At 46.2% G+C, this 10,008-nt stretch overlaps 2 protein-coding genes across 2 annotated transcripts in view; both read left to right on the top strand.

The window, feature by feature from the left end:
* LOC108246501 (cyclin-T2) overlaps positions 1–5,462 on the top strand; it is a 5,633-nt gene extending 171 nt beyond the window's left edge. Inside the window, exons 2-7 of the mRNA XM_037973911.1 lie at positions 1–188; positions 579–660; positions 760–888; positions 2,251–2,311; positions 2,413–2,475; positions 5,061–5,462. Of these exons, the coding sequence (XP_037829839.1) occupies positions 31–188; positions 579–660; positions 760–888; positions 2,251–2,311; positions 2,413–2,475; positions 5,061–5,362 (795 nt within the window). The 5' untranslated portion in view covers positions 1–30 and the 3' untranslated portion in view covers positions 5,363–5,462. The remainder of the gene's footprint in view (positions 189–578; positions 661–759; positions 889–2,250; positions 2,312–2,412; positions 2,476–5,060) is intronic.
* Positions 5,463–6,832: 1,370 nt separating this feature from the next.
* LOC119616757 (cyclin-T2-like) lies at positions 6,833–9,629 on the top strand. Its single transcript, XM_037973979.1, has 4 exons — positions 6,833–6,851; positions 6,925–7,143; positions 7,235–7,305; positions 7,892–9,629. Exons 1-4 carry the CDS (start codon positions 6,833–6,835, stop codon positions 8,915–8,917), a joined length of 1,335 nt encoding a protein of 444 aa, XP_037829907.1. The 3' UTR covers positions 8,918–9,629.
* The last annotated feature ends 379 nt before the right edge of the window (positions 9,630–10,008 follow it).

Below are 10,008 nucleotides of genomic sequence, written 5' to 3'. Positions count from 1 at the left end.
GGGGGGGGGGGTCTCGGCTGCGGAAGCGACATGGCGGTGCACCGGGGACCCTCGACGAAGTGGCTCTTCACCCGGGAGCAGCTGGACGCCACGCCGTCCCGGCGCTGCGGGATCGAGGCCGACCGGGAGCTCTCCTACCGGCAGCAGGCCGCCAACCTGATCCAGGACATCGGCCAGAGGCTCAACGTGTATCCTTTGTGATAGCGCCGCGGCTAACCGGCTAGCTGCGGCTCGGCACGAGCTGACAGCGCGCGGCTCACTTTAACCAACCAAACCCCTTTAAATCTCATCTTTGATTACTTTGTAGTCCTTATTGGGACTACAAATACCTGCGCTGCGTTGGGGGTTTCCTCCCTTAGCCGCGCATGCTAACTTAGCTATTGTTTGGCGTCTAGCTAACTGTTAGCTTTGTGTGCGCTGACAACAAAATAAAAGCCCGCAGACGGCGTTTATGAACGCAATTAACCCTCCAAACTGCCGCGGACTTTAAGGAAAGGGGTTAGAGTTTAATTCACATGATGCTAAATGTTTACAGGATGTTTTTTTGTTGTTTTATTCGTCCTGAACTACTACTCCAGGTCTCAGCTCATCATCAACACCGCCATAGTTTACATGCACAGGTTTTATATGATCCACTCTTTCACCAAATTCCACAGAAACGTAAGCATGCTTGTGAACACACACACATACGATACGAGCGGTGCAGCTTATTTAATGTAATAAAATGGAGTTTATCCCCCCCCCACCCCCCTCTAACAGATCATTTCCCAGACTACATTATTCCTGGCAGCCAAAGTCGAGGAGCAGCCCAGGAAGCTGGAGCACGTCATCAAGATCGCCCATGCCTTCATCAACCCGCAGGAGCCGGTCCTCGACACTAAAAGCAGCGTGAGTGAAGTGGCGGCTCTCGCTCTCGTCTTATTCCAGCCGTCAGATACTGTCCACACGCAACCGTTTACAATAAACAGCCTCAAGGGAAATACAAACCCGTAGACTCTTCAGCTCCGGTAACTCTCGACAGGAAGTCCCGTCTTTTGTCGTCGTATTAGACCTCGGCACGTTTGAGGTTTAATCTTTAAAACTAAAGCGAATTAATAGCTATTTTCGCCCACGCTGCAGCTTCTCTTATGTACAGATTCGAGTCTGTTTTTGGTCTCGTTTTTAAGACGGCAACGTCCCTATTTTGTGTGGCTTTCACGTCCGGATCGGGACTCCTTCCTCGCCGTGCCGCTCAGCTGGATTTATGCGCCACGATTGGCTAAGAACTCATATCTGTCCGGCGCCGCGTAGACACGGCCGTCTGCGCCGGGTTGCCAGGTAGGAAGTGAGGAAATATCGTCGTACCATCGCTTTAAAATGACCCGGTCTCGGGCCATCATGAGCAGCAAGGCCACCTCGTCAAACACGACATGTTTGGATTCCATTATTTAGATCTTTTAAAGACAAATCCGACACAGTTTCAAATTTTAAAATCTACTGGTTACTAATTTATTGTTGAAAAATGATAATTGGAATTGGTTTAAATTGATATAATTCTTAAAAAGGCAGCGACAGGAAGTCCTGTGTTTAACTTCCTGTTCGCCGGGCTGAAGCTGAGGAGTCGCTTCGATTGGCTGTAAATTTTCAGATGCTTTTAAAACCTTATTTATCGCACGAACACTAAAGCTATTGTATGTCTGGCAACGCCGTCCGAGAGTAAACCCCCTGTTGCCGATCTCCGGGGAAGCCACGCCCCTCCCCGCCGCAGAGCGCCGTCGTAGGACGCCGACAGAAAGGCAGCGTGGAAATAAGTTTGTACGACGTCGGCTGTCGTCCCACGCGTGACCGCGTATTCCAGCTTCGCTTCCCATTTCTGCCCGGTCGCAAAGTAGTCGACGGAAAACAGCCTCCGAGCTGCCAGGTAGTCACAGAACTGAAGCAGCAGCTGCGCGACAAAGGGGGTAAACGGGCATTGCGACCTGATGGCGGCAGATTTGGGAATGATGTAGGGGGTAAGCGGGTCGGAATGTCGGAGAAGCAGCTTGAAAGCGAGGCTCGGCTCGATTGGATCATCGCGTCCTGGACGGCTGGCGATCCAAACATGGCCGACACCAGCCTGTCACTTACTGCCACGATGATTTCTTTGTCAAAATACCAGGTTACCTCACTTTTCTGTTGGTTCCCCGGGAATGTAGACGTCATGTTTTGTCGGCGCTTGTTCGGAAGCCCCCATTTTTTTCCCAGTCTCTGTTGGTTTCTGTGTTTTTCCAGGCGTTCCAGCTGCTGGCACAAGAGCTTGTAGCCCTGGAAACGATCGTGCTGCAAACGCTGGGTGAGCACTCTTCCAGCCGGCGCGCTGCCGATACCAAAGTGTTGTTGTTGTTGGTTTTTTTTTTAAGTGTGGCTCCCGCTGACCGTGTGTTTGTGCCGCAGGTTTTGAAATAACAATTGATCATCCTCACACAGATGTTGTGAAGTGTTCCCAGCTAGTGCGAGGTAACGGCTTTCTCCTCGATTTTCTTTTTTTTTTTTTTTTTTTTTTTTTTTTTTTTTTTTTTTTTTTTGCACATTCGAAACACGCGACCCGTGCTGGCAAAAACGAGTCGGAGTGAGCGCTGCGGAGCCAAAAGTTTGGAAAATCATGAGGTTTTTGCGTTTAACATTAGTCTATTAGTCTAGTCTTGTAACCCTGACAGTTTATTTTGAAAACCAGAAGCTCTCGGAGAGCTCAAAACTCCGCCGAGGCCGCGGCGTGGTTAAAAAAAAACCTGTTCGATCCGGATCAGAATCTGGATCGGCACCAGAATTTAATTTGTTGTTTTTTTTTTTGTTTCAACCCCAACATTTCATCTGTTCATCAGTTTTTACCTGATCTTTGCTGACAGACAGACAAACAAACCAACGGACATGACCGGAAACAAAAGCTTGTGCTCTGTAGGAGCAGAGACCTGTGACCTTTGACCCCCTGTGAACCTTGAAATCAACCGGCATCATCTTTGACCCATGAGGCGTCCAGCTGTGCAGTTTGACGTTCCCACGTCACACTGCTGCAGAGTTGGAGCACGAGGTCAACTCTGATGTTGACCTTTGACCCCACGGTCTTGAAATCCATGGGGATCACCCTTAAAGTAAGAGGTGTCCAGCTGTGCAGTTTAGTTTTCCTTTGTTAGCACAAGGTCAACTTTGGCCTTCAACCCAGTCACCCTGAAATCAACAGTGATCACCCTCCAGCTGCGGAGTCGTAGAACAGGCTGATCTGTGACCTTTGACCCCCGGGAACCTTGAAATCAACCGGCATCATCCTTGACCCATGAGGCGTCCAGCTGTGCAGTTTGACGTTAGAGTTAGAGCACTGGGTCAACTCTGATGTTGACCTTTGACCCCACGGCCTTGAAATCAGTGGGGATCACCCTTAAAGTAAGAGGTGTCCAGCTGTGCAGTTTAGTGTTCCTTTGTTACACTGTCGCATAGTTAGAGCACAAGGTCAACTTCAGCCTTTGACCCAGTCACCCTAAAATCAACAGTGATCACCCTTTGGCTTTGGAGTCGGAGAACGGGCTGATCTGTGACCTTTGACCCCCGGGAACTTTGAAATCAACCGGCATCATCCTTGACCCATGAGGCGTCCAACTGTGCAGTTTGACGTTCCTACATCACACGGCTGCAGAGTTAGAGCACTAGGTCAACTCTGATGTTGACCTTTGACCCCACGGCCTTGAAATCAATGGGGATCACCCTTAAAGTAAGAGGTGTCCAGCTGTGCAGTTTAGTTTTCCTTTGTTACACTGTCGCATAGTTAAAGCAAAAGGTGACCTTTGGCCTTCGACCCAGTCACCCTGAAATCAACAGTGATCACCCTCCGGCTGCAGAGTTGGAGAACGGGCTGATCTGTGACCTTTGACTGGATCACCACTATAACTGAATGAACCAAATTTCTAGAACCTGCAAATCATTTCGAAGCTTTTGAGGCAGAGAATTCGAAAACAAGAACTCAACACTTCCTCACTGGGACTCATTTTGCAGCACGGGTCACATATATTAATTTATATTTATTTAATTTCTCTTTGGGATAAATAAAGTATTTTTGAATTGAATTTAAACTACAGGGTGGACCGTTTCTATGGATACACCGTAATAAAATGGGAATGGTTGGTGATATTAACTTCCTGTTTGTGGCACATTAGTATATGGGAGGGGGAAACTTATCAAGATGGGTGGTGACCATGGTGGCCATTTTGGATCCAACTTTTGTTTTTTTAATGGGAAGAGGGTCATGTGATTCATCAAACTTCTTGGGAATTTCCCAAGAAAAACAATGGTGTGTTTGGTTTTAATGTAACTTTATTCGTTCATGAGTTATTTACAAGTTTCTCACCGCTTATAAAATGTGTTCAAAATGTTGGATTGTCGATGCTACCCTCTTCTCCCGCTCTTCACACACTGATAGCAACGCCGCAGGAGAAATGCGAGCACAGGCTTCCAGTATCTGTAGTTTCAGGTGCTGCACATCTCGTATCTTCACAGCAGAGACGATCGCCTTCAGATGACCCCAAAGATAAAAGTCTAAGGGCGTCAGATCGGGAGACCTTGGGGGGGGGGCCATTCAACTGGCCTACGACGACCAATCCACTTTACAGGAAGTGGAAGTGGGAGAAGAGGGTTGCATCGACAATCCAACACAACGGGCAGCACTTTGAACACATTTTAGAAGCGGTGAGAAACTTGTAAATAACTCATGAACGAATAAAGTTAGGTTAAAGCCGAGCACACCGTTGGTTTTCTTGGGAAATTCCCAAGAAGTTTGATGGGTCACATGACCCTCTTCCCATTGAAAACACAAAAGTCGGATCCAAAATGGCCGCCATGGTCACCACCCATCTTGATAAGTTTCCCCCTCCCATATACTAATGTGCCACAAACAGGAAGTTAATATCACCAACCATTTCCATTTTATTACGGTGTATCCATAGAAACGGCCGACCCTGTAGAATTATGAAATGGACTTTATAGTTGAGATGTATTTGCTGCCTGTTTTATGTTTTTTTTATTTTTTAATAACAAAATATCTCTTTCTTTTACAGCAAGCAAGGATTTGGCACAGACTTCCTATTTCATGGCTACCAACAGGTCATTATCCTGTTCCCATTCTTGCACTGTAATGGCACACTATGGCTTCCTGTCCTGCAGGGTCCCCCTTTTTTCCCCGTGTCCAACGCCCTGTCTGCGTCCGGATCCTGGGAACCCCCCCCCTCCCCTCTTCAAACCAGACTCCGGTGTCGGTGGTGGAGGGGGGGAAGTACCGGTCCGGCTGCTGTGTGCGGTGTATTGTACAAAGGGCTTCAGTGTTGGCACGAAGGGGTTGAACGCACATTGTGGAGTGTAGTGGTGCTGTTTGCCTCTCGGGGTTGTTTGGTACGGAGTGCACAATGTTAAAAGAAACCAAAAAAAAAAATGAAAAAAGAAAACAAAAACAAAACACAAATGGTAGCCTGAATATAGATTGCCACTAAAGATTCTTAAACTTATAGAGTTTCTTGGTAAGTACAGTTTACAATTCTTTGTTTTAATTTGTCTTTTTTTTATTATTATTTTTTCCACGTCTGCGGAGCTAACAGTAACAACAAATTAAATGTTTTTAAATAATTTTTTTAAGAGATGTAGTGTTTTTAATGCATGTATCAACGATTTATGGTCTTGTAAAAAAGAACATTTTACATTTTAGTCTTTTTTTTTTTACACTTTTTCTTGCACAGAAAAATGTAGAACATTTAAGGTCCATTTATGGTCTGTTTTAAGCATTTAAAGCACAAGTCCATACGTTTGTAGACTTTGTAGTTTGTTTTTTTTGTTGCTTAAAGTATTTGTATGAGAGATTTGTTAATTTCTGTGGATGTTACTGGAAGTACTTTTACTTTTTTAAACGTTTCGCTCACTTTAGAGGCCGTTTTGTAGTTTGGGATTTGGTCTGCAGGGGCGTTAGCAATCGCCGCTAATTTTACTGCTAATAAAATACAAAGGAGGGTTTGACCTCCGGGGTTTAGATTTTAAAACTTTTCGAAACTAGTCGACATTTACAAAATTACACCGACATTAATTTTCTTGTGGACGCTATGAACCCAAGACATTTGGCGTTTTTTTTTGTTGCATCAATGCTATTTAAAAAAAAAAAACTTCATGTAGGTCTCGAAGTACCACCGTTATGGAGGTTAAACTGGTAGAAGCTTCTGTTTGTTATTTAAACAAGCTAGCCCGCTAAACCGCTAACCCACCGGTTCAAACATCTGAATCCCAAATTTGAGAAAACTCAGATTTGATTTTCCCGTTTTGTTTTTTTTTTCTCGCACCTTTTAGGCTCCGACCACCGTCCTCTCCAGTTTCCCCCTAAATGTTCTCATTTCACCGTTGTCTCCGGTACTTTGTTAGTTTTTTTTCTGCTTTTTAGGTTTATTTAGCTCGTGTTTGATACAAACAGAAGCTTCTGTTTGTTACTTAAACAAGCTAGCCCGCTAATCCCCAGTTTAAACATCTGAATCCCAAGTTTGAGAAAACTCAGATCTGATTTTTCCGCTTTTTTTTTTCCACACCTTTTAGGCTCCGACTACCGTCCTCTCCGGTTTCCCCCAAAATGTTCTCATTTCACCGTTGTCTCCGGTACTTTGTTAGTTCTTTTTTTTCTGCTTTTTAGGTTTATTTAACTTGTGTTTGGTATAAAAAAAATTATTCTAAGTAAGACCCGTGATACATGTACTACAGATATATACTCAAAGTAAAAGCAAGAGTCATTTTTAAAAATTTTCCGGTAGATATGTACATCAATCATTTCGTAAGACGTCAAACAAAAACAACTTTTCTAATGTGTTCCAGCTCTAAAGGTAAGGTTTTGTGCATGAAAGGAGTCCTGTGAATTAAGCTCAGTATTGCTTTGGATTGTTGTGTAAAAATGAGACGGTCGTCGTGAGAATGACGCGCAGTTGTCGTGTCCGTTTGTCTGCCCTCGCAGTTTGCACCTCACTACCTTCTGCCTGCAGTACAGGCCCACGGTCGTCGCCTGCGTCTGCATCCACCTGGCCTGCAAGTGGTCCAACTGGGAGATCCCGGTGTCCACGGACGGGAAGCACTGGTGGGAGTACGTGGACCGCACCGTGACGCTCCAGCTGCTAGACGGTAAGACCCGCGACACCCGCTGCTGCGCTTCGAAAATTCGGGAAAAGGTGACGAATCTACAGTAAAAAGGGGTGGCGGTTGTTGCTTTCAGAGCTGACCCACGAGTTTCTTCAGATTCTGGAGAGGACGCCCAGCAAGTTGAAGAGGATACGAAACTGGAGGGTACGTTTTATTTAATTTATTTTTTTTCCCCAGCCATTATACAAACGTCCAACAGAAGACATTTTAATACTCAACTGAGGAGCCCTCTAAGTTCTGACTGAAGGGCTGAGGCTGTCGGAGACCAGTTGGCGAACGTTCTTGAGGAAGTCTCCAAAATGTCTGGAAACGTTCGAGGAGTTCTTGGAATAATTGGCTGTCTCGGGACTCGCCTCAAACCGTTCTCAATTTAGTTTTCGTAAACTCTACAGCGCCGGAGTCGGCTTTGGACAAAAAAGCGAGGCTACATCGATAATATTTATTATTAAACTGGTCCAAATCTGCTTATATTCATTTCTAAAGTGTCCTCTGGTAGCTTGGCTGCCAACAAAATAATGTGCGTGACCAAGACTACAGATTTACAAGCCGTACAGACAAAAACACTCAATTTAGTGAAAATTCTCTTTATTTTGAGTCCTCCAAAAATCACAGCTCAGTGAGATGCTACCTTTAATTTTCTGTGAGCTGAACACACATGCAAATCACTCCCCCTACCGTCCCTCTTGATGTCTATGTTATGTTAAAATGTCCGAAACTTTTTATTTTGCAGGCTATTCAAGCAGCTAAGAAACCAAAGAGCGACGGCGTGACCGTGGAGAGTGCCTTCCAGGGGGCGTCTTTGGAAAGTCTTCCCGGTGTCGCCAACTCCTTCTTCCCCTCCGCCTCGACATCGGACTCCGCCGACATGTCCGCCCTGAGCAGCATGGCGGCCCCCTACGCCTTGTACCAGCCTCTCAGCGACCCTTCCAAATCCTGTAGCTACGACCAGTTCTCGCAGCCGGCGCACTCGGACTTCACGCTGGTCAAACACAAACACAAGGCCGTGGGCGGCTCGGGCGGCGAGCACCACCAGGCCGGCGCGCCCGCCGCCGCGGCCCTCTCGCGCTCCCAGAAGGTGCTGACTCTGGAGAAGTACCGGGAGAAGCACGCGGCGGAGCTGGCCCTGCAAAAGGGCGCCAAGGACGAGCTCGGCGCCGAGGCATACTCGGCCCATCACCACCACAACAACCACCACCACCACCACCACAGGAAACGCTCCCAGCCGCAGCAGGCCGGGGACGGGAGGAGGGAGAAGGCCGGCTCCAAGAAGTCCCGGCACGCCGCCTCCTTCGTGGAGAACGGCGCCAACGCCGCCGCCAGCGAGGAGTTCAAAATGCGGATCAAGGTTTCGTCGGAGCAGGGCGGCACGCTGTCCGGCAAAGACAAGCACAAAGAGCACGGCGGCCACCGCCACTCCAAACACTCGTATTCCCTCGGCGGACACGGCAGAGGGGCCGCGGACAATGCCTCGTTTTCCGTCCGGGCACCCGACGGCGGCTCGGCCGGCTCGTCCCGGAAAAGACAGCACTCTGACGCCGCCGCCGCCGGCCACAACCACCACCACTCGTCTAAGAGCGGCAGGTCCTCCAAAGGAGGCCTGAGCTCGTCTCACTACTCGTCGGACGGCGGCCAGAGGATGATGGAGCTCCGCGACGGAACGAACGGGATGCTGGTGACGAACGGCCAACACACCGACTACAAAAACACCTTCGACATGCTGGACTCTTTACTAAGTGCCCAAGGAATGAACCTGTAACTCTCAGAGTCCCTAGAGCTATCTAAGATAAGGTATTACCATGTTTTATAGAGTTTAAATTTTTATTTGTCTTAAGTTATCTGAACTCTGCTCCACACTGATTTCCGAGCTGTACGAAACGCGATTTTTAACGTGCACGGAAGATGCAGCTTTTATCGTTTTAATTTTTTTTTTTGTGAAAAAAACGAAAGTCATCTCAGGTCTTAAAATATCTTTTTTTTTTTTTTTTTAAATAAAAGAAAACCTTTCCGCGGAGGAGTTTCGTCGCGGCCGTGTTTTCGAATTGGGAAACGGGCGTGGGGGAAAAGAAAAAAAAAAAAATCGGGTCTGCTTACATTTCGATAATCCGCCAACTCCATTCGCTGTTACAACGAGCCGGGAATTAAAAAAAAGGCGGCGCTCTCGAACCCGACTCATAAAACTATCGAGGAAGTGCATCCGAACAGATTAAATTGCTAAAAAAAAAAAAAATCTTGTGATCGTTCTTAGTCAATTACTGTTCAGTATAATAAATGTTATCTACCATCAAAAATAAAACAATAAAAAAAAATACAGATTTCTAAAATTGTGTACATAGGACTGTAGTTCAGAGGTTAAACTGTTGGTTCTTGCATCGGTCCGAACTATTGTTGTAAAACGATCCAAAGCAGACTCTGTATGATTGAACGTATCCCTGATTTCTGTACCGGAAGCCCAAATAAATGATACAAAAGGGATATTATTTTTTTTTTTTTGTTACTCTACGGCCATGTTCTCTTCTCTAAATATCTGGCAGGTGTTCGGAGAAATAAACAATGGTCGATAGTTTGTCAAAAAGGTGTGCATTGATCGAAACGGCTTTTGCTAATAATTATATTTAAAAAAAAGAGGTACAGACTTATTTCACCCTTAAGTCAGTAAGGGTTCAATTTGTGACCGTCTGTTCTTGATTATCCAATCAGACGTTGGATTGCCCTCAATGTTTTTATTTTTTTTAAGCCGAGGTTTTCGACTGTTTTGGCCAACCTTTAAAGTTTCAATGGAACCCTGCTCATCTCTGAGCCCGTCTTTATTTTCATTCAGCACGTTTGCTGGAGTCACTGAATAAACCC

Source organism: Kryptolebias marmoratus, linkage group LG23, assembly GCF_001649575.2.
Source record: "Kryptolebias marmoratus isolate JLee-2015 linkage group LG23, ASM164957v2, whole genome shotgun sequence".
NCBI lineage: Eukaryota > Metazoa > Chordata > Actinopteri > Cyprinodontiformes > Rivulidae > Kryptolebias > Kryptolebias marmoratus.
Note: the sequence above shows the minus strand (reverse complement) of the source record. Positions and strands in the feature narration are given on the sequence as shown.

Excerpts from the sequence above, each read along its gene's own strand:
- LOC119616757 (XM_037973979.1), top strand. Across the intron at positions 7,144-7,234 it reads GACGCTCCAGCTGCTAGACG|AGCTGACCCACGAGTTTCTT; the intron begins GTAAGACCCGCG and ends TGTTGCTTTCAG. Across the intron at positions 7,306-7,891 it reads AGAGGATACGAAACTGGAGG|GCTATTCAAGCAGCTAAGAA; the intron begins GTACGTTTTATT and ends TTTATTTTGCAG.